The following is a 27,549-nucleotide window of genomic DNA, read 5'->3' on the forward strand; positions in this document are numbered from 1 at the left end:
ACCGCGGGAGGAATAAACGCGAGCAGGTGGGTGGGGCTTCCTATTGACCCCACCCACTCCCTTCTGCGATTGGCTGCGCGGTCCTGGGTCTCCACCTCCGGGTCCAGCGCCTGCGCGAGGGTCAATGGCAGCCCGTCGCACCTGACAGTGGGAGGCAGTGCCTTCCCCTTCCCCTCTGCGGGCGGGACAGTTAGGTAAGCCCTGCTGGACGCCCCCGGCACACTCACCTCTCGCGGCTGCACATCACCCCGCCAACTGCTGGAGTGGCCGCCAACCTCCGCGATCCGGCCTGCCCTCGGCGGCCGGCTGCTTGAGCGCCACCCTTCCGGCGTTGACCCAAGGACTGCTCTGATAAGCGACCCTCTTTCGAATCCGAGTTTCTGTCTCTGTCCTTCAGTTTTCCCTTGTGTCCAGCGCCTGTATTTTTAGATTGTTGCCCCTCCACTAATTTATCTCCGTTTACAAGCCGGCCGGCTGAGGCTGGGGTAGTGTCCCGAGCGACCCAGCCTGAGGTGGGTCTACTGCTGAAGGTCCAGCATCCCCGCGAAGGCTGCTCTGGGATAGCTCAGAAGCGCTTTCTCCGCTGCCACACCTGTAGACCTGGGTCTGGTCAGCTCGTAACGCGGAGGCGGCGGCCTCGCGATGGAAGGCGTGCTCGGAGGCACTCCCAGGCCTGACAGTGCCGGTGTCAGGAAGGGTGCACAGTTCACCGACTCCATCCAGCAAGCCTCTGAGCCTGGGTGCTTAATGATCACTCTTTTATTTTTTTTCTTTATTTATTCTAATTCAGTATATATGACAGCAAAATGCATTTTGATTCGTTGTACACAACTGTTCACTCTTTTGGGTCCACATCTGCAAATGGTAGCTGGGATTCCAAGGGTGGCCCAGAAGGAGTCTGTTTACACAGGAGTTTCCTGATTTCTCCCCTGCCCTACCCGCCATCAGTGGAGGGTAGAATCTTGAAGAAACTTTTTTGTCCCATTTTACTATCCATTGTTTTCCCAAACCCTGGTGTGTATCATCATATTAAAGAGGCTAGGAGTTGAAATGACTAGCATGTGAAACCTTGTATCTGGCACCTAACTAGTTCATCCTGTTTCCTTATCAGTAAAGTATGCGCCTTTGAAAAATGATTTGTGTGAATTAAATGAGAACCATTAGGACAAATCCCAGGTTTTTCCGGGATGCTTTTTTTTTTTTTTTTTCTGGGATGTTCACCACAGTGTAACCTATTGATAAATACTTAATATAAAGTCCTCACTTAATACTAGTCAGTAAATACATAAGCTCTCTGTAATTTAAATATATGTATTTAAACACAGTAAATAGCTCATTGCTTATTTTGGAGGTTGAAACATGTAGAACAATGGGAAAATCATTTACATGTTTTTCTTAAATATTAAATATTTCTTAATTCGTTTTTTATTAGATAGCCACCAAGGAAAACACCATGAAAGATACAGATATCAAGAGACTACTGTATGCCCATCTTTTGTGCATATTTTCAATTATCCTAAGCATCTTCATTCCATCAGTATTCTTGGAGAACTTCTCAATATTGGAAACACACTTGATGTGGTTGTGCATCTGTTCTGTTTTTGTAACTGCTGTCAATCTAGTATTATATTTGGTAGTGAAACCAAATATATCTTCTAAAAGAAATTCATTATCACATAAGGTAAGGCTTACTTCTTAAGCAAGTTTTGGATGGAAGTTGTGTTTCTTTTAATGAAAGAATAAAGAATTTGTCCTCGTTGGCATGTAAAGAAATCTGATTTTTTTTTCAAATCAGTAGCTTGTTGGTTGCTGTACCCACTATGTTTGATAGATCCTTACTGTGCATTCATTGTGAAATTATGACTTCTTCAGTGGATATTATATCACTGTGAGCTTGTATAATCCATTGTTTTACATCACCATTGAAGATAAGTACATATGGCTGCCTTGAAACCTTATTTTTTAAGACAATGCAGTTCATTTTCATTTACTTTTACATTTCTGAAAGAAAGTGGGCTTTTCAAAAATTACAGAAGAATTCACTGTGGTAACTGTTGTTTCAAACATGGTCTTCCTTGACTAAACAGTTTTCAGATATGACGATCAATTTTCTGAAATATTCTCTATGTTTGACTATTACTTTAATAAAGTTCTCACTTAACATTCAATATCATATATAAGCTCTCTATTAGGTAATTTAATTTAACATCTTTACTGCCATATGGTTTTAAAAGCTTAATGTGTATTTTATAATTATACCTTCTTAAGTTCCAAATCAAGTGAGTCCTACATGTGCTATTTGTAGATGTTCAGGTCTTTTTTCATATGATTCATACAGTAATATGAATGTGGCTTAGAAAATTATATAGTATTTTGTTTTTGTGTTGCAGTTGTCCCGGGAGTTTTGTTTTAAAATGAAAAAATAAAAAGTTATATTCTGCAGTGATTTCATGTATTATTATATAACAAGTACTGTGTGTATTTTATATTCTAGCACTCTGTTATCAACAAGTATTTCATAAATATGGATTAATAGCATAGCTCAATACATATTACAGAAACAGAAATCCATTTGACTCATGGGTGGGTAGAATGTGGGTGTGCATTGTATTTACCTTTTAGAACATTAAGCTATTTCACACATTATGGGAAAAAGTTGTATTTGTAGATAAAATGGAAGAATTTATCCTTTGTCAGTGTCTTGAGTCTTCAAATTATTCGTTTATTTTTTAGGTAACCAGAATTTTGAAATGTTGTATCTACTTTCTTATGTCTTGCTTTTCCTTTCATGTGATTTTTGTTCTATATGGAGCACCACTAATAGAGTAAGTTTGAAATTTTTACTTTTAACTTCATATTTAAAAAAAACTTAATATGTTAACTCTGTTGGCAATAATAGAAAAACTGTGGTGTGATTAATGAATCAAGGCAGGAGAAAACATAATTTTTCTTCTTTAGCATTGTATTCTACTGTATTTTAAAAAGTAGAATAACAATTCATAACTTAGTTCATTAAATGCTTCTATTATTTAGCCTTCTGTTGCCCAAATACATGTTGGGAGGAGGAAGGGCAGGTGAGGAACTGTGTGTGTATGTATATTTAAAACATTAATTAGTATTAATATGCTAATGTGTCTCTTTTAGACCTCTAAGGGAACTCACTGTCATGATATGTGTAAGTTAGTTATAACATATCAGTTCTTAACAAATGTGATTCTGAATTAGTTGAAAGAGTTTGTTTTCCCAAGGAAAGTCAATAAATTTTTATATTAAAATAGTTAATAAGCTAATATTTATAGGTCAAATTAAACTCAATACTTTTTAAAAACTAACCAATTTCAAATCAGTGGAATGTTTATTACAGTTTGGAAAACTTTAGTTTAGCAGTGATTAATGATCATGATGAAATTACTTTTATATATATATATATATATATATATATATATAAACACATACATATACACACATCTATAACCATGTATATAGTTATATATATTTATATATAACTGTATATATATACATATTTTGGGGGGGAGGCAGTACCAGGGATTGAACTCAGGGGCACTTGACCACTGAGCCACATTTCCAGCCCTGTTTTATATTTTATTTAGAGACAGGGTCTCACAGATTTGTTTAGTGCCTCACTTTTGCTGAGTCTGGCTTTGAACTTTCTGTCCTCCTGCTTCAGCCTCCTGAGTTGCTGGGATTACAGGCATGTGCCACTGCACTCAGCTTATATATATATATATATATATATATATATATATATATATATATATATATATATTAAACTAACAGATTTATTCTTTTTTAGGGAGAGGACAAGATCTTTGTCATCAGACATGATAGCGTTTGCCTGATCCAGCACAGACTAGAAATAAGAGTTGAATCATTGGTTGTAGAGAAAATTCTAGAGACTGTTGAGGAAGAAAGCTAACATCCAGAAATGGAAGTTTCAGTATGAATCTTAGGGTTTTTCACATTTTTGACATTTATCATTAAAACTAGATATTTCCTAGATTGGCTTTTAAAGTTTGTATTTTAGCAGTAAGATTATTTATAGTCATTTTGATGGGACTCATGTAACTTTTCAAAATATCAGAAAATATTTTTATATTAAATCTGTTCATGTGATAAAGATTTTGTATGTGTGTATATGTGTATCTTTAACACTTTTTAAGAAATTAATGAAGTTTTGTTTGTTTGTTTGTTTGTTTTAGGTTGGTGTTGGAAACATTTTCATTTGCAGTTCTTTTGTCTACTTTTACTACCGTACCTTGTTTATGTTTGTTAGGACCAAACATCAAAGCATGGCTAAGAGTTTTCAGTAGAAATGGGTAAGTTTTAATTTTATATTTTACTGATTAGTAATTTTTTAAAAATTAAGAATTGTTTTTCTGTTCTTGGCAGTTTGCTGATTATTCCATGAATGTTTCTCAGCACTGTGTGGTTCTCAAAGATGCCAGAAGGGGCCAATGCATTTGGGGAATGGAGGCAGAGAACAGATGGTTTGAGAGGGACCCAAGCAGGCAGACTACAGCCCTCTCCCACCACATTAGCAAGATATATTTTTTGTTTTTTTCCATATGGTAGAATTCTACTATGCTTTTTGTTTGGAAAAAGAAAAAATTTTTTTTCTGCTACCAAAAGAAAGCTTTAAAAACCACTGGGATAATTTGGCATTATGATAAAGTGCTTCAAAATAAAATTGCTTACATATATTTCATAATATGCAAATGCCTACTTATAAAAATGTTTCGTGTAATAACAAGAATTTCTTGTTTGGCCTTTGTCGTGATAAAATATTGGAGTGCAGATTGAACAGATTTTATTTCCTTAGCAACCATAAATATTTTCAGCAGAGCCAAGTTAAAATTTTAGCTTCTTCAAAGACATTGAAATACCAGAGGTGGTGGAGTTCTAACTAAGAAAACCAGAAGATATTTTGGTACCTGTAATTTTGTCTTGTTTGTTACCTAGCAGCAAAAACTCCTTGAGCACTTACTCTGCTCCACATGCTAAGCTCTGTGTGGATTTCAAAATATTAGGAAGATTTTTTTCCCCCTTGAGGAGCTTACACATTCAAGGGATAAGAATGAAATGAACAAATAGTATGAAACTAAAACTATGTAATTGAACAAAAATCAGGGCTGTAGGAACTCAGAGGGATAGGGAGCAGTGAAGAATGGAGTTGGTGAGGGGAATAAATGATTTGATGAGACCAAGAAGAAAAGATACCTTGTGCAAGGGGAATGGATGAAAACTGAATTGAAATTGGTATTTTTGTGTGATTTGGAGGAAACAAAAAGCCCAAGGAGAGCAGGGTATGCATGCTGAGTAGTTTGGTTCCATAAATTACTGCCTTAGTCCTTGGGAAATGACTGTGTTCTTTTTCTTAAGAACTATCTTCTATTCATTAAAAACTCCAGAAAACAAAAGTGTAACAACTGAAAATGTCTTTCCACATTATTATCTTAGCATTTGAAATTAATTTCTTTTAACTTCTTAATTTGCAGTTTTTAAACAGTGAAAACTGGTTGAAATCTTATTGGTTTGTATTGCTGATTTATCAAGCTTTGAATTTTTCTAATAGTTAATAGATGTATTTGGAGAGGATATTGTCATTTGATTTTTTACAGTTAGTTCTGGTATAAAAGGGTGTATTTGTCCATAAAAATCACTGAATTTAGCAAAATTGGACAATAAAAATCACAAACCTTGTGAGAAAGATGGGGCTAGGGATGTAACACTTTGCCAGTGACACATAAAGAGAAGATATAAACTTTTTTTTATTGGTACCAGGGATTGAACCCAGGGGCTGTTAACCACTTAACTATGTCCTCAGGCCTTTTTTGTGTTTTATTTTGAGAAAGGGTCTCATTGAGTTGCTTAGGGCCTTACCAAGTTGTAGGGCTTTCTTTGAACTTGCAATCCTCCTGCCTCAGCCTCCTGAGTTGCTGGGATTACAGGCATGAATGAAGATAGGAATTTAATGAAAATGGTAGCACCATTTTACACATGTTAAATAGTTACAAAATACATAAATATTGCATCAAATCAAATATAGCTCTTTGCTTAAGAAAAGATTTGAAGTTTGCCTTTGAAAGTAGATATGGGAAGAATTGTCCCTTGTGAGTTACTGTGAAGTGGTGAAGAATGGTTGTTGGAAATCTGAGCCAAAGTTAACACCAGATGTGGATGGGTAAGACTTGATATATTTAGTAAACTGAGGTTGCTGTGAATTGACTTTTTAAAAAATAGCATTGAAGCTGGAGCATGATAGTATTCGCTAATAGTCCCAGCTGGTCAGGAGGCTGAGACAAGAGGATCCCTTAAGTCCACGAATTTGAGGCTAGCCTGGAAAACATATGCTAGGAATTTGGAGAAGCAAGTGTCAAACTCTCTGGAGAGTAAATTGGTTCAGACTCTGTGAAATACAATTCGGTAACATTTATAAAAATTTCAAATGAACATCTTTGACCCAGCAATTCTTCTTCTGGGACTTTATTCAGTAGTTATACTTGCACATCTACAAAATGTTGAGTGCATAAGATTACTCACTGTGGCATTGAAAATAGCCTAAATGTCCATTAGAAAAGGGTACCGTTAAATAGCATTTAATGCACACCATGAAATATTATGCAGCTACAAATACATACTGTCCTACACATTCTCTCTCAATTTTTTGTTTATTTACTCTATGTTAAGTAGAAAAACAGTGCAGTTAAAAATATGTATTGGGGGGCACTGGGGTTGTGGCTCAGTGGTGGAGCGATTGCCTAGCATGTGTGAGGCACTGGGTTCGATTCTCAGCACCATATACAAATAAATAAAATAAAGGTCTGTCAACAACTAAAAATATATTTTTAAAAAATGTTCATGGGATGCTACCGTCCTATGTAAAAAGTTGGTAGGGGGGAATAAATACACCAATGTATCTACAGGATTTTTGGGTGCTACCTAAGCTTCGGTAGACTGCAAAAGTTATCCTTCCAAAATTTCCATCATACGATCAGAGAACAATTCAGTAGCTAGGACTGTGCTAAAAATAATCAATTTGTAATACAAAATATTTAATATCATACAGGACATGATATGAAATGGTAAGAATATGAAAATATTTTAGTAACTTTTAAAGCATTTTCATGAATTTTATGGCATTTCTCAGAGCAATCAAGTGAGATACTCCTATTTTCATTATTTTATACATGTGCTGGAAAACTAATAAGTGATAGCAAATAACTGATATAACTAAGACTTGAGTCTAGATCATCTGATATACCATATACAAGTTAGATGACTCTTAATAATTAGGAGTCAGACTTCAGAATGGCCTTTTTTTAAAAAAAAAGGAAGTGTGATTTGGAGGAAACAAACAGCCCAAGGAGAGCAGTGGCAAAAAAGTGGCATCTTTAAAAAAAATATTTATAAATATAAATGCATGTAAATTACAAATTATAAATGCATATAATTATAAATGCATAAAAAGGCCACACTAAAGGCCAAAAGTGGCATCTTTTAAAAAAATATTTATAATTATAAATGCATGTCATGTATTCATTATTACAGTAACATGCAGAATAGGTTCTCTGACCTAATAATACCCTGTGTTACTGGCCTTCACTATTCATTGGCTAAATGATCTTTGACAAGCTCTTTAGCTTCACAGATCCTCATACATAATATGACTAGAATAAAACGAATATGTACTTAGCAGGGTTATTGTCAGAACTGAGTAAGCTAATAAGTGAAATCAGTGTAGGTGCTCAAAAAATGTTTGCCAAATGGATTAACAAATGTCAGGGAGCATCTTTATATGTCATATTTCTAATCCTAATGGGTTTGTCTCAGTACTTCTTAGGTCAGATAACAGACCAAGGACAATAGTCCACAGACAACTACAGAGGAGTAATGGTTTTTTCAGTTAATTTAGTGTGAAGTTCATTTGAACTTTGTTGTGAGAGAGAAGCCTCAGTTTTCATGTCTCCACCATACATAATAGTTTAACTAGTGATAGTTGAGTTTCTTCTTAGCATTTTTATCAGGAGAATTTAGTATAGAAAACATGTCAATTCTTTAATTATCTAGGAAATAACTAATGTGGTAGATTAACTTATTTAACTTTAGAGTAGCCTTCTTTAGAATATTTTTTATAGTTGTACATGGACACAATACCTTTATTTTATTTGTTTGTTTATATGTGGTGCTGAGGATTGAACCCAGGGCCTCACACGTGGGAGGCAAGTGCTCTTATCACTGAGCCAAAACCCCAGTCCCTAGAGTGTCCTTCTTTAATCTTCACTTTTTTAAAAATTCTGAACTTTATTTTTTAGTACAGTTGTAGATTTACAGAATTGAGCAGATAGTTCAGAGTTTCCATATACTTCCTCCACTGGCAGCTTCCCCTATTAATGTCATGCATTAGTGTGGTATGTTTTTTATAATTAAGGAACCAATATTGATACATTGTTATTAACCAAAGTTCATTTACAGTTCTGTGGATTTTTATAAATGCATGTCATGTATCCATTATTACAGTACTATGCAGAATAGGATCTCTGATCTAAAAATACTCTGTGTTTCACCTATATATCATTTTTTGTTGTACTGGGGATTGAACCCTAGGACTTCCCACATGTTAGGCAAGTGCTCTAACACTGAGCTACACCCCAACTCTTTTATTTATTTATTTATTTTTGTACCAGGGATTGAACCCAAGGATGCTTAACTACTGAGCCACATCCCCAGCCCTTTTATGTATGTTATTTAGAGACAAGGTCTCACTGAGTTGCTTAGGGCCTTGCAGAGTTGCTGAGGCTGGCTTTGAACTCTTGATCCTCCTATCTCAGCCTCCTGAGCTGCTGGGATTATAGGTGTGCAACCACCATGCTCTGCTGATTTTTTTATTTTGTTAAGTTGCCGAGGCTGGCCTTGAACTTGCAGTCCTCCTGCATCAGCCTCCTGAATAGCTGGGATTACAGGTGTATACCACTCTACTTGGCCCACTGATCTTTTTACTATCTCTATAGCTTTTCCTTTTCCAAAATTGCATCTTATTGGAATCATATAGTATGCATATAGCCTTTGAAGAAGAGCTTCTTTCATTGAAATATGCATTTAAGTTTTCTTCAGGTCTTTTCATGACTCAAGATTTCATTTCTTTGTCACTGAACAATATTCCATTGTATGGAATATAGTTTGCTTATCCATTTACCTATTGACATCCTGGCTGCTTCCATGACTTGGCTATTGTAGTAAAGCTGCTATAAACATGTGTGTAGATTTTGTGTGGGCATAAGTTTTCAGCTCAATTGGATAAATACCTAGGAGTGCGATTGCTGGCTGGTATGGTAAGATTGTATTTGGCTTTGTAAGAAATTGCCAAATCGTTGTTCTAATCAGCCATACTATTTTGCATTTCTATCAACAATGAATAAGAGTTCCTTGCAAATATTTGGTATTGCCAGGTATTTTTCTTTCCCTTTAAATTTTTCTTTTTTTTAATTGGTTGTTCAAAACATTATAAAGCTCTTGACATATCATATTTCATACATTTGATTCAAGTGGGTTGTGAACTCCCATTTTTACCCCAAATACAGATTGCAGAATCACATCGGTTACACATCCATGTTTTTACATAATGCCATATTAGTGACTATTGTATTCTGCTACCTTTCCTATCCTCTACTATCCCCCCTCCCCTCCCCTCCCATCTTCTCTCTCTACCCCACCTGCTGTAATTCAATTCTCTCCCTTGTTTTTCCCCCCTTTTCCCCTCACAACCTCTTATATGTAATTTTGTAAAACAATGAGGGTCTCCTTCCATTTCCATGCAATTTCCCTTCTCTCTCCCTTTCCCTCCCACCTCTCGTCTCTGTTTAATGTTAATCTTTTCCTTATGCTCTTCCTCCCTGCTCTGTTCTTAGTTACTCTCCTTATATCAAAGAAGACATTTGGCATTTGTTTTTTAGGATTGGCTAGCTTCACTTAGCATAATCTGCTCTAATGCCATCCATTTCCCTGCAAATTCCATGATTTTATAATTTTTTAGTGCTGCGTAATACTCCATTGTGTATAAATGCCACTTTTTTTTAATCCATTCATCTATTGAAGGGCATCTAGGTTGGTTCCACAGTCTAGCTATTGTAAATTGTGCTGCTATGAACATCGATGTAGCTTTGTCCCTGTTGTATGCTCTTTTTAGGTCTTTTGGGTATAGTCCGAAAAGGGGAATAGCTGGGTCAAATGGTGGTTCCATTCCCAGCTTTCCAAGGAATCTCCATACTGCTTTCCAGATTGGCCGCACCAATTTGCAGTCCCACCAGCAATGTACAAGTGTACCCTTTTCCCCACATCCTCGCCAGCACTTGTTGTTGTTTGACTTCATAATGGCTGCCAATCTTACTGGAGTGAGATGGTATCTTAAGATGGTTTTGATTTATATTTCTCTGACTGCTAGAGATGGTGAGCATTTTTTCATGTACTTGTTGATTGATTGTATGTCCTCCTCCGAGAAGTGTCTGTTCAGGTCCTTGGCCCATTTGTTGATTGGGTTATTTGTTATCTTATTGTTCAATTTTTTAAGTTCTTTGTATACTCTGGAAAAATATACCCTGTTCATGGATAGGCAGAACTAACATCATCAAAATGGCGATATTACCCAAAGTTCTCTATAGGTTTAATGCAATGCCAATCAAAATCCCAACGGCATTTCTTGTAGAAATAGATAAAGCAATCATGAAATTCATATGGAAAAACAAAAGACCCAGAATAGCAAAAGCAATTCTAAGCAGGAAGTGTGAATCAGGCGGTATAACGATACCAGATTTCAAACTATACTACAGAGCAATAGTAACAAAAACAGCATGGTACTGGTACCAAAACAGGTGGGTGGACCAATGGTACAGAATAGAGGAGGACACAGAGACCAATCCACAAAATTACAACTTTCTTATATTTGATAAAGGGGCTAAAAGCATGCAATGGAGGAAGGATAGCATCTTCAACAAATGGTGCTGGGAAAACTGGAAATCCATATGCAACAAAATGAAACTGAATCCCTTTCTCTCGCCATGCACAAAAGTTAACTCAAAATGGATCAAAGAGCTTGATATCAAATCAGAGACTCTGCATCTGATAGAAGAAAAAGTTGGCTCCAATCTACATATTGTGGGGTCAGGCTCCAAATTCCTTAATAGGACACCCATAGCACAAGAGTTAATAACTAGAATTAACAAATGGGACTTACTCAAACTAAAAAGTTTTTTCTCAGCAAGAGAAACAATAAGAGAGGTAAATAGGGAGCCTACATCCTGGGAACAAATTTTTACCCCTCACACTTCAGATAGAGCCCTAACATCCCTTTAAATTTTTCATTTTTTTTTATTTAAAAAATTTAATGTATGTATTACAGTCAGATGTAATAGTGGAGTTCATTTTGACATATTCATGAATGCATATAAGATAGTTTTCTCCGTTTCAATCCTCAGTACTACCCCCTTCCCTCCGCCCATCTCCTTCTGCTACTCTTTTGATCATCCTTCTATTTATTTACTTTTTAAGTTGATGTATTATAGTTATATATAAAATTGGAATGAATTGTGGTATATTCTTACATGCATCTAGCATAATTTAGTCAACTTCATTTCCTTGTTCTTCCCTTTCCCTCCTGTCCTCCCTGCCCCTTCATCCCCTTATTTCTATTTACTGATTGCCCTTCTGTTTTTGTGAGATTTCCTCCCTTTTTATTCTTTTTTTCCCTCTAGCTTCAACATATCAGAGAAAACATTTGACCCTTTCTGAGTCTGGCTTATTTCATGATGTTCTGCAGTTCTATCCATTTACCTGCAAATGACATAATTTCCTCCTTCTTTTTGACTGAGTACAACTCCATTGTGTATGTACATTTTCTTTATCCATTTGTTTGTTAGTAGGCACCTATGTTGGTTACATAACTTGGCTGTTGTGGCTTGTGCTGCTATAAACATTGGTATGATGTTTATAGCACTATAGTAGGCTGATTTAATTATTTTGGATAAACATCAAGGAGTGGGATAGTTGGGTTATATGGTGATTCCATTCTTAGTCTTGCTTTCAAAGTGGTTGTACTAATTTACAGTCCCAACAACAATGTGCAAGTGTACCTTTTTCCACATATCCTCACGAGCAATTATCATTATTTTTATTCTCGATGATTGTCATTCTAAGTTGAGCTTTTAGTGTAGTTTTGATTTGTATCTCCCTGATTGCTAAGCATGTTGAGCCTTTTTTTTAATGTATTTGTTGAATATTTGTATTTTTTCTTTTTAGAAGTGACTCTTTAGATCTTATGTCCAATTATTGAGTGGCTTATTAGTTTTTTTTAGTTCTTTATATACTAGGGTTATTAAGCCCCTGTCAAAAGACTAACTGGCAAAGATTTTCTCTCATTCTGTAGGCTTTGTCCTCACACTCTTAATTATTTCTTCTGCTGTACAGAAGTTTTTAATTTAATGCTGTCCTACCTATTGATTCTTGGTTTTATTTCTTTAGCTTTAGGAGTCTTATTAAGTAGTTGCCAAAGTTTGGAGTGTTGCCCCTATGTTTCTTCTAGCAGTTTCATTGTTTGTGGTCTAATTCCTAGGTCTTTGATCCACTCTGAGTTGATTTTTATGCAGGGTGAGAGGTAGGGATCTAGTTTCATTCTTCTACATATGGATATCCAGTTTTCCTAGCATTAGTTGTTTCCCCAGTGTATGCTTTTGGCACCTTTGTCAAGGGCCAGATGACTATTTTTGTGTATTTATTTCAGTTTAAATGTTCACTTATATGAAAAAATATTTTAAAAATTGAAGATCTGATGGTTCTGTAATGATAATATAAAATATATACAAAACCTATTTAATTGTGTGGTGCACTGCACTTGTCCCACTGTGTTGTTACCATTATTCATATAGAACTTCAACTTTTTTTTTTTTTGGTACCAGGAATTGAACTCAGGGGCACTTGGCCACTGAACCACATCCCCAGCCCTATTTTGTATTTTATTTAGAGACAGGGTCTTACCAAGTTGCTTATCGCCTCACCATTGATGAGACTGGCTTTGAACTCCAATCCTCCTGCCTTAGCCTCACGAGCCACTAGGCATGCACCACTGTGCCTGGCTTGAACTTCAACTTTAATTCCAAAGAATTCTATTGTTACTTAAGGAAGTTATACAAAATAGATGAATAATGCATTCTTTTTCTTACCCCCAAACAATTTAGAGCAGAAATTAATTTCTAATTTAAAAAGTTCTCATGCTATGGTTTGAAGGTATTTTAAATATGTTGAAGTATTGATTGCAGATTTTAGAGACTTAAATATTATTAAATATTATTTATGCTGTGTTTAAGTAGAATACATACAGTAGAGTTTTGTAGTTTTTAAAATTTAAAGCTAGCTCTTTCAGCGTTGCAATATTGAAATAAGATTTCAGTAGGAACAGGCCAATTTTGAATTGGCATGACATCTCTCATAATATTGAGTCAATATAAATGTGTTATGCTGTTTAATGTATTTATTTGCATATTTATAGGAAATTTAAAAATCATGAAGACTGAAAACATAAAAACTTTGAAGTTGTAAGCTTTATGGTAATCAATGTTGTAAGAATAAAGGATCAATTATGATACTTTTGACATTTAATATAGAATTAAGTGACAATATTTTAACAAGATTTTTCCTTAAAGTAAATGTAAAGTTATTCCAGGAGAACAAAAGAATGCTATCATAAAGAAACATGAAGGTAGGAAAGTCATTCAGCTTCTTAAAATATTCTGCCAATTTCTTATTGATATTTTTTTTTTACTGAATATACTCAATTTGTACTAGTATAATTCAGGTTTTTTTTTCTTGCCTTAGTGTTATAATTGGTGTGAGGTTTTTCTTTTTTCATTTGTAGACTGTCTTATAAAGGAAAGTAATAATTTGCTTACCATAGACCTGTTATTCAGTGAAGTTTGCTTTTGGATTTATTAGTTCTTTTATGCTGCTCTTGTGAATGTGTAAGTTAGAACCTGATTGATTACCTTTGGTGAACTGAGAAAGTTTCTGAATAGGATTAAACACAAATCTGGGATTTTGGAAGGTGAAAATACTCAGATCCATTTTTATAGAGAAAAACACTTTGTATTAAAAAACCACAGTGGCCAGTAAGAGTGAAAAGATAGTGAATGACCAAATACACAAATATACAAAATATGTAATTTAGAGCTGGGTATGGTGGCATACCTGTGAGGCTGAGGCCAGAGGATAGATTGAGCCTACAAGTTTGAGACCAGCCTGAGCAAAGTAGCAAGGTCCTGGTCCCTGCCCTGCCCTCAAAAACAAAGGCAATTTAATCTGAATATGGATACAAAAATTTAGTTCTGAAGAAGCATTGATTTTAATATTCATTAAGTGGGAAATGGAAATTTCTATTAGAATTGCATCAAATATCTTTAGCCACTGGGAGGAGTTGTAGAGTTTCTTTTTCAGATGAAAAAAATCAACAGTTAAGAGGATCAAATCCATTCAAACAAATTCTGTTTTCATGAGTAGATCTAAGCCACAGGCATTTACTGTTAACTACTCTCAGGTGCATGATACACAGTCTGGCATATAGGAGGCACTCAAAATGGCCTATTTTAATTAGAATTGGTTTAATGAATTTCAGTAGTCAAATAATTTGGACAGGTACTTGGACCCCATTGTCATGAATACTGATCTGTAACACTATTTTAATCACTTTTTAAGTTTGTTCACAGTAGAACAGCAAGCCATTTCTGTTCTCAGACCTATTGGCTCTATGTACAAGTTCCATTACTGTGACAAAATTAGCCAATAACCATACAATTTAAATGACATTTTTATGGAAACCTATGAAATGAGAATAAACAAAGTCATTGCTGTAAGAAATTAGTTAATCAAGTCGAATTTATCTGTTTCATTTTATCTTCATTCTTTACTGCAAAAGAATGCATGCATTTTTACTACATATTATAAAAATTTATTCATTTTTATATATTTCAAGTGAAAATTTCCAATAATCATAAAACATAGAAAGTTAAAGATCCTAATAATCTTATTGAAGAGTCAGTGATTACAAATAGATTTTATATGTTCTTCTAATTTTATCCATGCATAAAACAAATGTAATTTTAAAACAAAATGGCAAATCTAATCACTGCTTATAACTTTTTGTTCCATTAATATATTATGAACATCTTTATTTGTGTAAATATAATCTACCACTTCTTGCATAGTACCATTAGTTGGTACATCCTTAAGTAACATAAAAGTCCAGCCTATATTGTTTTGAACTGATTATGTCGGTAATAGTTTGGGTGGTTCTAAATTCAGTTAGGGTGTGGCTATGCTTCTTAGGGATTCTCCTGGATCCTCAGGATGGGAGGGAGATGAAAGCAGTTTACCTTTCTTGCTTATTCCTAAACTCTACATTAGGAAGAATGGGATCACCATGATTGAATTAGCCTAATTATCAGAGATAAGATAAATATTGAGCAGTTCATTTCCATTATGACTGCTCCACATACTACAATTTATTTAGTTTGCTATTGGATGTTGTTATCAGATTTTCATGATTATAAATAATCTTTTTATGAACATCTTTGTTCCATATAATTTTTTTTTGGGGGGGGGTACGAGGTATTGAACTCAGGGATACTCGACCACTGAGCTACATCTCCAGCCCTATTTTGTATTTTTATTTATAGACAGGGTTTCACTGAGTTGCTTAGTGCCTCGATTTTTGCTGAGGTGGCTTTGAACTCCTGCCTCAGCCTCCTGAGCCACTGGGATTACAGGTGTGCATCACCACACCTGGCTGTTCCATATAATTTTATATACCTGTGCAAATATTTCTGTCAACTCTATTCCTGGAGTTTGGAAATCAAAGGAAGTTCATAGGTACTATGAAACTTCAGTTTAATTTGAAGAATGTGTATATATCTACATAGATATTCTACCAATAGAGTGCTGATTCCCTCACTGACCATCAGGCCTGTTTACTTTTTAACAAAACAGAGCAGCTTCTTACTGAGGCTCTACTGAGAAGGAAGACTATGTGATACTGGTTTCTAGTGGAAGGCATAGCCCTGGCTGGCTGCTAGTTTTTAAAAGTTTGATTCATGGAGCCACCATTTAGTAAACGTCAGCTGAATATTACTGATTGAATTGCAGAGGTAACATTAACCTTGCCCTATCTCTTCCATTGTCTCCCTTTACCTCCAAGTTACAGAAAACTGGATAGAAAATAGCATCCAGTTCTCAAAATGCATCTTTGAGACAGCAAAAATTGGCACCAGTTACATGGAAAGACAGCTTCAAAGATAATTCACTCATCTGAGCAAATAGGTGGTCTAGACAGCCTGCCAACATGAAGTGTGAAAACGATGAATAGAAATGGCACAACAGCCTTAAAACACACCATAGAAGAAAGGGTGCGGGGAAAGTTATGCAAGACAAAGAATTCAGTATGAGGGAAAATGCTACCCAAGGAACAAAAATAAACAAAGAACTCCTCAAAAAAATGTTATTGATGATATGATGAATTCAATTAAATAAAGGCAAACATGAAAAAGTGAAACAAATGAAGGAGAGGAAGAGATCGAAAAATTGATGAGATAAATTGAAAATCCAAACCACCTTACTATAGATCATAGATTATAAACATCAATAAATAGACAAGTTAGAAAATTAAATTTTACCATGGAGGAAAGGTTTGCGCTAATCAAAATGAATGATGAGTAGGGAAGGGGTTGGAAGGAATAAAGTAATTAGAGAATATATGATGGATATAGAGAAGATATAAAGGAGTGTCAAACATAAGACCAGTTAGTGCCCCTATAATACAAAACAAAAAATTCAAAGATGTGATAGAAGACAATTGTCCAAATGAAGGAGCTGTTCAATTTATATATTAAAGGGGCTTACTATGTCAAGAAAATAATCAAATGAATTAGCATCATAGAACAGAATGTAAATACTATAAAAATAATATAAGCAATAAAAATTGTACCATTGGGGAAGAGATAGAGAAAATATCTTTGTATTCCTCATATCCTCAACTATTCTGGTTATCCCTAGAAGCTAAGATATTTGTTCAAACTCTTTAGGGAACAGATGAAGTGAAATTCTACATACTGTACAATGAGTCGTCTTACTCATGTAGGGCGAGCATCCAGTCAGCTGTTCAGTATTTCATTTTGTTGTTGTATTAAAATAGCTTTATTTAGATGTAACTACCTACCATAAAATTCACCTGTTTTAAATGTATTATAATTCAGTGATTTTTTTTGTATAGACACAGTTGTACAATTATCACAATATTATAGAAAAAAATTAGAGACAAAGTTGAAAAGGTTCTTCAAGCAAAAAAGAGAAAGATATGAAAAATGAGGGAAAGGTAAGACAAGCAGAGATTAGTTCAAAATAATAGTATTTCCAGCAAGAGTAGGGAAAGCAAAATTTCTAAACGTTTTGGGCAGAACAAGAATTTTGGTTTTTGCTTTTTTGGTACTGGGGATTGAACCCAGATTACTTTATCACTGAGCTATATCCCTAGCCCTTTTTATTTTTTGACAGAGGGCATCACTAAGTTGCTGAGGCTGGCCTTGAACTTAAGATTCTCCTGCCTTAGTTTCCTCAGTTGTTGGGATTATAGGTGGGTACCTCTGTGCCTGGTCATTTTTGTTTTTTGGTACCAGGGATTAAATCCAGGGGTGCTTAATCACTGAGACACATCCTTGGCCCTTTTTATTTTTTATTTTGCGATACGGTCTCTAAATTGGTTAGGGCATCGCTAAATTGCTGTGGTTGGCTTTGAATTTGTGATCATTCTGCCTCAGCCTTCTGAGTTGCTGGGATTACAGATGTGTGCCACTGCTCCTGGTCCAAGTTTTTAAATAAAGGAAAATTTCAATAACCAAAAGAATTAAAATTCTAGAATGAGGCCCATATATTTCATATATAATGATTGAAAGATACTTCAAGATACATTTTTGTGAAATACTAGATGCTTCCAGAGTAATAGGAGCAAGTTACCTATAGAGGATGGGGACCTAGAATGGCATGGAACCTCTTAGGTGAAAATCAGAAAACAATGGAGCAATGCTTTCAAAATTTTGAGGCAAAGTTATTTCCAAAGTCATTTTCAGTTTTAAAAAATCTCTAAAAATCTGAACAGCTGACTGCATGCTCACCCTACATGAGTAATCTATTTAATTAACTGAGAGGGTGAGGAAAGAGAGAAAGAAGGAAGGGAGGGAGAGAAAGGAGACTTAGAATCCAGGAGAACCAGAACCAAGACAGGCAAAGGGAATTTACAAGATGATGGTCTAGAGACAACCTAGGACCCAGCAAGTCTGCAGGCCTAGAGAAGCCAGTTCAGATAGGAACAGGTGAAGGAAAGGAAGAGAGAGCATTTAGCAGAAGTACTATTGTGCTTTTTTGGATATTTGAAGATGATTTAGTGACAAGTACATAAACAGCTAGGAGAGGGGAGAGGCGGTTTTTAACATCCAAGAACAATTAAAAATCATATTTAAAATCATCATAACAAGAGAAAAAGAAATGTGATTGTGGTTTACTCTGTGGTTCATTGTGATTAGCATCTGTGGAATCACGGCCATGGAAACACTGTTATTCAGCTGAAAAGGAGAGGTGTTACCATTGAAGTAGGGGCAAAGAGTCAGGGAGAAATGTGTCCGTGGAGGTGGGGTACAGGCCAAAAAATGCTAAGCCATCTCCTGTAGTAAAATTCAGGAAGTAACTAAATCTTGAAAAAAATCAAACACTTAAAGTATATTTTAAAATTTGAGTTAAATAGAAGAAAAGCAAGAAGAATTGAAAGTATTTGCTTTGGGTTTAGAAGTCAGGAGTAGGGAGAGATGGAAGGGGAGAATATTTTTATTATTAGTCTAATTGTCCTTTACTTCAAAGATATTGCATATACTGTTTCTATAAATATAATTTTTTATTTTAAAAAGATAGGCTTTGGAGTATTTTTTAAACTAGATCTTGCTTCCATTTTTTCTATATTCATTATATGCAGGATCATAAATACTCTTGAATATACCATACAACCAAAATAGAGGATAACCTCTTGGATGTTTGCATTTTTATTTTAATAAACATAAGTTAGCCACAAGTGTGCTAGAACAATGAGATATATGAAAATTTGTGTTTTGCCCTTAGTCCAGTAAACTTGGAGCCTAGAGGGTAGAGAAGATATGTACATAAATCTTATTGAAACAGCATGATCACATTGCTGTCTTCTTTTAAAACCTTCAATGTCTCATTTAGTATTGCATTTGACTTTTCTTAAATCTTAAATCTGAATCTGTATTGAGATATATTTTCACACCCACTAGGATGACTATAATCAAAAAATAATAACAACAAGTGCTGGAAGGATGTGGAAAAATTGGAACCCTCTTACACTACTGGTGGGAACATAAAATGGTTCAGCTGCCTTGGGACACATTCTGCAGTTCCTCAACTGATTAGACAGAATTACCAAATGACCCAGCAATTCCACTCCTAAGAATAACCTGAAGTGAAATTTAAACACACATCCACGCAGAAACTTGCACATGAATATTCGTAGCAGCATTATTTATAATAGCCCCAAAGCAGAAACAACTCAGATGTCCATTAGATGTTGAATGGATTAATAATATGTGTAATATCCATATAGGGCAATATGATTGAGCCAAAATGTATGAAGGAACGAAACATTGATGTATGCTACAACACAGATGAACTTTGGAAGTATTCTAAGTCAAAGAAAAACAGTCACAGGTGAAAGCATGTATGATTCCATTTATTTGAAATATCCAGAATAGGCAAATTCACAGAGATAGAAAGTAGCTTAGTGGTTGCTTGGGCCTGGGGAACAAGAGAGAGGGGAGGAGAGTGACTGCTAATGGTTTATTTTTAGAGTGATAAAAATGTTCTGAAAATGACTGTGGTGATGGTTATACACAACTGTGTGAATATACTAAAAACTATTGAATTGTGTGCTTTAAGTGGGTGAATAGTATGACTGAAAAAGGATTTTCTGGCATTTGTGCTATACTTAATAAAGATGTTATTTTAAAAGTTCCAACTCTAACTTGCTTTTCCAGGCTTATTTACTGTTCTTCCACTTGGCCTCTACCAATTTTATGTATGTTCTCTTGTCTGCATTGCATCTCTTTCTCCAGTTCAAGGTCTAACCCTACCTGTTCTTTCAAATTCAGCTGAACTTTTCTCTTTTTTCATAAAACAGAAAAAGTAAACTCTTCCCAGCAGAAAGGGAATCCTGCTTTCAGTCTCTCCCACACTTTGTCTCCTGGCACCTCACTTTTTTTTTTTTTTTTGTATTGCAATGTGGAAGAGTCAGTCATGTGTGACATAGGGGCTAGGCACTGTTTGTCAGTCACATGTAGGCAAAAATTACCCTACAGAATCCTTAACATTGCCTGAGCAGTATAATTCTCTTTTTATATTCAGCTCAGTTAATTCTTTTCTTTCTCTAATATTGGAAGAACTCTCTGTTCTGCTGAATGCTAACTGAAGAAACTGACTAGTAATTTTTGACTATATGTGGCTGACAAATGTTGACTAACCTGTATGTAATACACGACTCTTCTATATTGGAATACAGGAAATGATGCGCCTGAAATACTATAATAGCTGTTAACAAAGGAAAACAAAAAAAGCAAATTTTGGTCTATAATATGATGCATTTGAGGGGTTTTTTTTTGCTTTTTAAAAATTTAAAATTTTTTTTAATTAGTTATACATGACAATAGAATGCATTTATGCACTTTGATATACATTGATGGGATATAATTTCTCATTTTTTCTGAGTGTACATGTTGTAGAATCATATTGGTCATACAGTCACATATTTACATAAAATAATAATGCCTGTTTTGAGTTTTGTTTTAAAGCTTACATACACAATTACACTTCATTTATGCAAATATGCATAAATCCTTCAAACAAAATTGTGTGTATATTTGTACATGTATAAAATATCTCTTGAAGGTTATGTAGTAGTTTAGAAATAGCAGTTGCCTCTGGGGAAAGGAACCAGAAATTGATGATAACAGGTGGGAAGAAGATTTTGTTGTCATTGTATAATGTTCTTTTGTATTGCTTGACTTTTACTGTACCTTTCCAATTACTTTTCCAATGGAAATACATTTTTTTTTACCAATTAGTTTTTAATAGTTCATGGTAAATACCTAAATCAATTTGAGATGCTCATTTTAAATGAACAGAAAATGTATGAATAGTGTTAATTTGTGCTATCTGATTGGTTCTCCAGCAGCTAAGATATAGACCACCAATGATTTGTATCTATGTGTTTTACAGAGTTACATCCATTTGGGAGAATAGTCTCCAGATCACTACAATTTCTAGTTTTGTAGGAGCTTGGCTTGGAGCATTTCCTATTCCACTGGATTGGGAAAGACCATGGCAGGTTGGTTTTAATTATTTAAAGCAACAAAATATACTTTGGTATAATGATAATAAAAGTAATAAAGAAAACTAGTATGTAAATATTAAATTTTGTTGTTCAGTTAAGTAGGGATACCAATTTTTCTGTTGGTATAATCTAGGTGGTTTCTTATTGGGGCCTGTCCCAGTTCCAGGGCATCTAGGTTGACCTTCATCTGTTTTCCAACACTATTTTGCTACATGTAGAGGTGAATAAACAAACTTATTTTGTGAATATATATAGGAGGGTTTTTGTTTGTTTGTTGTTTTCACCATTAATCTAGAAGTTGTAGACATTCCCTGTTTTCAACTTTTTTTTTTTTTTTTTTGTACTGGGGATTGAGCCTACGGCGCTTAAACACTGAGCCACATGCCCAGCCCTTTTAATATTTTTATTTTAGAGACAAGGTCTTGCTGAGTTGCTTAGGCCCTCACTAAATTGCTGAAGCTGGCTTTGAACTTGTGATCCTCCTGCCTCAGCCTTCCGAGTAGCTGGGATTACAGGTGTGCACCACCAAGCCCAGCTCTGTTTTCACCTTTTATATTCACTGTAGCATAATTTTATTTTCTCTTTAAGCCTAAGTTCGGATGGCTATCTTGCTTGATGGCAAATTGAATGTTCATCTTGAAATATATTTCAAAAGTAGATAGCAAAGTAATTTTTAAAATATGTGGTATCAGAGGAAGCTCACAAACATCATATTTTTCTTTTATTATGATAGGGTAAAGCTGATATGCTAGGGAAAACAGAACCAAGTAAGAGCTCTTTACATCCCCCTTTTTACTGACAAGGAAACTGACCTGTAGAGAACATTTAAGTAACTGAGCTTCGAGATGATGGATGTATTTTTAATTTTTAATGACTTTTTGGCATGCTATAATTTAGTTTATTAAATTTCCCATTGATCATTTAGATTATTGCTAATATTTTCTATTAAAAAGACTGTTGTGAAAAATGTCTTTGAGTCTGTAGCTTCATGAATTTTTCTATTTTTTTAGGGTAATTTGTACCAGATTGAATTATAGTATTAAAAAATAAATATACTCTTTTCTTTTTTTCTTATTTTTTTTGGCTGTAGATGGATGCAATACTTTTTTAAATTTTTTTATGTGGTTCTGAGGATTGAACCCAGTACCTCACATGTGGTAGGCAAGCACTCTACCACTGAACCCCAGCCCAAATATACTCTTTTCTAACATGAAGATAACTTTTTTTCTGATCAGAAAGAGAATATATACTTATTTTAAAAATTTAAGCAATATGAATCATTAGAAAGAAGAAAATTTAAATTACTGTTTAATTTTTTCATCTACCCAAAGGAAACCGCCATTAGTATCTTGATGGTAATTTTTGCATCTCTCTCTCCATGTGTATAATTGTTCATAATGTACATGTTATTTTTAATTTTCTTTTCCCCCCCACCTCAACAGTTATATTATGGAACTCATTCCATGTCAATGAAAATTTACACATATGTAATACTCCAGTATTTGCATAAAATAATATACCAGTTTCTCAAACAAATGAACATTTAGGTTGTTTTCACTGTTACAATTTTTTTTTTTTTTTTTTGGTACTGGATTGAACCCAGAGGTGCTTAACGACTAAGTCATATCCCTAGCCCTTTTTTTATGTTTTATTTAGAGACAGGTCTCGCTGATTCACTTAAGGTCTTGCTAAGTTAATGAGGTTGGCTTCCAACTTGCCATCCTCATGCCTCAGCTTCCCAAGCCACTGGGATTATAAGTGTGTGCCACTGCTCCCAGCTCACTGTTAATTTATTATTATTATTATTGTGATTATTGCCATAATTAACCATTTATCTTTGCATATTTGTGGGGTCTGGATTCTGTGTTGTGTTCTTCATTGCTTATTGTTAGGTCCATTCTTTGTGCTTTCAGGCAGATGTTGTATCTCCAAACAGTTGAGTTGTTCTTTCACACTTTGTAATTCTGGTGTGTATACTTTCCCTATTCTGATTATTCATTCACTATCCCTGGAGGTTTGGAGTATGTAGTGTCGCTGATACCCTTCCCAAGGTTTTAATACTAATGAAGGGTTCCTTTATATTTTCTTGGCCATCTTAGTGATCAAGTTGGCATCTACTAGACTTCATTCATACTTGATTTTATTCAGTAGAGTGTCAGTGATTTCTAAACTGGAGGACAACAATATTGAAAAGTATACATAGAAAATTGTTTTGAACTGTAGTAGATGATTACTTTCAAGTAATGCAATTAAACCTAAATACAAAGGACTGAAAAACAAATACACCATGGGCCATCAGCTTTAATAAGCTAGTAAAATAATGTATAATTAATTTATCAGTCTGTATATACATGGAATATTTTAATTTTAGAGTGTCAAAGTGTGATGTTTTACACACATCATGTCTTCTGTTTGTAAGACTATATGGAAATACAAACTGAATCATGGGGAGTTGCTATGATCTGTAAAATGTGGATTTGGTTTGCTTAGAAAATATATGTTAATCATTTATAATCCAATTATCCATTTTTGGATTGTTCAGGTTTTTAGCAATTGGCCCATATTTCAGCCTCACTGCTTGTTTACAATAATGGGTAAGCTGGATCCAAATTGATATATCAGATTTTTTAAGTTAATATAACATTTTCACTTGAAATATTAACCTTTTAAAAAGACTTTCTAGCTAACCAATTTAAATATGTAACAAGTTGTTGGTCTTCATCCTTAAGATGTTTCCTTCAGCTGGAATCTTACTGGCTATTTAGTTATTATTACTGTTGTGTTGTTTTTAGAGTATTCCAAGTTAACAATCCACTTATTCACCATCATACTTTTAAATTGTGATACATACTGATGGGGGAATGATGAATTGATGTGTAATTAAAAATCTTTTGTTCATTTAATACTTACCTGCCCCTCTTCTAGGAGTTATTTACTAATAAACCAGAGAAATTATGAGGTTTCATTTTTCTTTCACCTTTTACTTTTAGCAAACAAGTTTTTCTGTGTGTATTCTTTGTTGTTGTTGTTGTTATTATTATTATTATTATTATTATTATTATTATTTAAAAATTATGGCTATACAGAACAAGGGCTTAATGTGGCTCATAAAGCTGACAGAATCTGCCAGAGAAGCAATAAATCAGATAAGGGTGATATGACATTCCATAAAAATGGAGGTTTTGCTAGAGCAGAATTTCATGAGAAGATAATACTGTATACTCTTTATTATCTAAAGTATAACATGTATTAAAAGAGATCTTAGTCCTTTGTTCCTTGTAGCCCAATACAGGTTTGATATTTGTGGTAAAGCAAGCTTTTCTGGATTGTGATCTGTTTTTTTCTAGTCAGAGAAACAGGAGTATTTAATCAATTACACTTTAAAAAACACATGCACACATGGAGCCCCACAAAAACTGTTTTAATCCCTTTTCTCTACCTTTAACTCAAATCTGACCTCATGTAATGTTCCTGAGGCCAAGCATAAGGTTACAATGTGAGTTCCATAATGAGAAATTTCAAGCATGTTTTTTTTAATTGTTTCTTTATTAAGTGACTGGAAAGACCCATTGAAAATATGTAAATGTTTTTTCACTTAATATGAATTCTAAGTGATTTTAAATAATGACAAGTGATGAAAGATAGTAGGTATCTTTAAAGATGGAGGAAGCCTTCACATTATGGAAAAAAACAAGAGGGTTTGGTGAAAGAGACTGGTAGGGTGGGTACCTACTACATCACTGGCCATCTTTGTTTTGTTTAATATTCAATATGAATCTTACCCTCTTCACTGCTAGAGAAAGCTTATAGATATTGATAAATATTCAGAATGCAGAAAACTTTCTACATTATAATTTTGATTCTTTATCTGATGTAACTAAGTAATCAATAAATACATTACTATGTGCAAAGCATATACTTTATGTAAGAATTACAAGATACTTTAATATTATCAGGACTGGAATTAATGATTTGATAACAATAATTAGATTCAGATTTAATATGCTTTATATATTTTGTAGAATAGGTAGCTATGAGGTTTTTTTAATTTTTCTTTTAGTTGTAGATAGACACAGTAGCTTTATTTATTTATTTTTATGTGGTGCTTAGGATTGAACCCAGTGCCTCACACATGCTAGGCAAGCACTCTACTAATGAGCTACAGCCAAAGACCTAGCCATGAGTTTTTTGCCTGGAAAATGTCTTAATTCTTTATCAAGCATGGGCTAGTATTTCATATTGTAAAACATCAGTGGGAAGTTAAGAAATGTTGGTTATTCTCAGCAAAGAAAATTGACTATGAGGTTTTTAAAACCCACATGTGTTATTAATAGGTAGGCAGACAATGATTAAGAGTTTTGGCATCGTATTACTGGGTTCAAATCCTGTCTGTACCACTTGCTGATAAGGATTAAATAATAAAATTCTGAAATTCTTAGTTCAGCATTGACACATAGTTACTGCTTAATGTTCTAGGCATTTCTGATGTATAAAAGGAGTAGTTTAAAGATTGTTTCTTTGCAACCCAAAAAAATGCAAATTCTATTATTTATTGAGTTATCATGTGTTAGTGCCTCACATGTCTCAGTTTGTCATTGTCTTCTTCCTGCCCAGCAGTCCACCAGCTGTTAGAATGGACTATTAAGTTCTTTCTCAGGTATTTTGTTAAGCCAATTTAGGGTATTTGGTTTTCACATAATTTTCAATATTGTCTGACATTTCAGATAACAGTAGGAAAAAAAAAACGTAATGTTTATAGATCTCTCTATGTACCAGACAGAAGGCTTGGCACTGTCACAGAATAATTTGATCCAAAGAACTGTAGTGCAAATAAATTTGAGTCCCATTTTTACATGCTGGAAAGTCAGAGTGTGGTGGGGAGGAGTAAAAGTATTTTTGACATTACTAAGCTGCTGAGAGGAAGACTTAGGATTCAAACAGAAGCGCCACTACAGCATGATTCTTCTCTTCACTACTAGAGTATTAGAGACTGAAACAGCTTTTTTTTTTTTTTTTTTTAGAATGGTCATAGTTTTGGTCTCTTTGTAATAGCTTGAGTAGTTTTTAAATTGCTTTCTTTCCCCACATTGATTCCTCTAAATGCCATGAGCACTCTGGTGATATTTGTATTTTAGAACATAATTTAATACATTTGTAGGAGAGTATTCAAAGCTAATATGCAATGCTTTTGTGCCTGAGAACCCCACAAATGCCTTTATACTGTGGACTTCAGTGCAACTATCTCTAAAAGGAATTGAACCAGATACAGTCTCCTGTAATATACTTACTTTTTAAAAGCAAAATGTATTCTAAACAACAGAATTTGAAACTTTTAAATTTTAGATGCTGGAGATTGAAACAATTTTAAATTGTTTAAAAATATTTGCCCTTCTTCCCAGTAGATAACAGATAAATGTGTCTCTGTTATATTTAAAAATCCTTTTGTGTGTATGTGTGTTGTGGGGGTAGGGGGTGCTGGAGATTGAACCAGGGCCTTTGCATGCCAGACAAGCACTCTACCAACTGAGTTATATCCTCAGCCCACTAAAAATTCTCTTTTTTTCCTTCAGTTTTACCAGATCAAAAATTTATTATTTGTGAAACATATATTCATTTTAAAAAATCACAGATAATTCTTTTATAATTTGAAACTAGAGATCTTACGGGATTATAACGAATTATTACAAAATGCTAGAGGGAGGGATAAAACTAAGATTATGGATTTGATTGATTGAAGAGTTGTATGTTTTTAGGTTAATAGGTATTACTTTTACCAAAGGTATTATACCATCTTAGACAAAAATAAAATATTCACTAGTTTGATTTATATGTCTCATGCATGGGGAAAATGTATAATAAACTTACAGAGATGGTTCTGGATTTAAAAAGTGTGTGTGTTTACTGTAGGGTAATTGTGTTAATATGCTCTGCTAGTAGTACTCTCCTCTGAAAGAGAATAATGCTGGCCAGGTTAACTCTTTATATGTACATGGCCAAGACCATTTAGTGTGCCTTTAACAAGAATTCCAGTCCAGTAACTACACATCTCT

The 27,549-nt window shown here is 34.4% G+C and overlaps 1 protein-coding gene across 4 annotated transcripts in view; it reads left to right on the top strand.

The window, feature by feature from the left end:
• Positions 1-38: 38 nt before the first annotated feature.
• PIGF (phosphatidylinositol glycan anchor biosynthesis class F) overlaps positions 39-27,549 on the top strand; it is a 34,927-nt gene continuing 7,416 nt past the window's right edge. The window contains exons 1-5 of one of the 4 annotated variants that reach the window (XM_081265445.1): positions 39-194; positions 1,433-1,681; positions 2,734-2,825; positions 4,221-4,337; positions 21,385-21,497. In XM_081265445.1, the coding sequence (XP_081121571.1) occupies positions 1,454-1,681; positions 2,734-2,825; positions 4,221-4,337; positions 21,385-21,497 (550 nt within the window). In that variant the 5' untranslated portion in view covers positions 39-194; positions 1,433-1,453. Of the gene's footprint in view, positions 195-1,432; positions 1,682-2,733; positions 2,826-3,033; positions 3,075-4,220; positions 4,338-21,384; positions 21,498-27,549 lie in introns of all 4 variants that reach the window. The other 3 variants (XM_081265443.1, XM_081265442.1, XM_081265444.1) reach the window with 3 other exon arrangements.

Source organism: Spermophilus citellus (genome assembly GCF_964194105.1).
Source record: "Spermophilus citellus genome assembly, chromosome: 13".
NCBI classification, from domain to species: domain Eukaryota; kingdom Metazoa; phylum Chordata; class Mammalia; order Rodentia; family Sciuridae; genus Spermophilus; species Spermophilus citellus.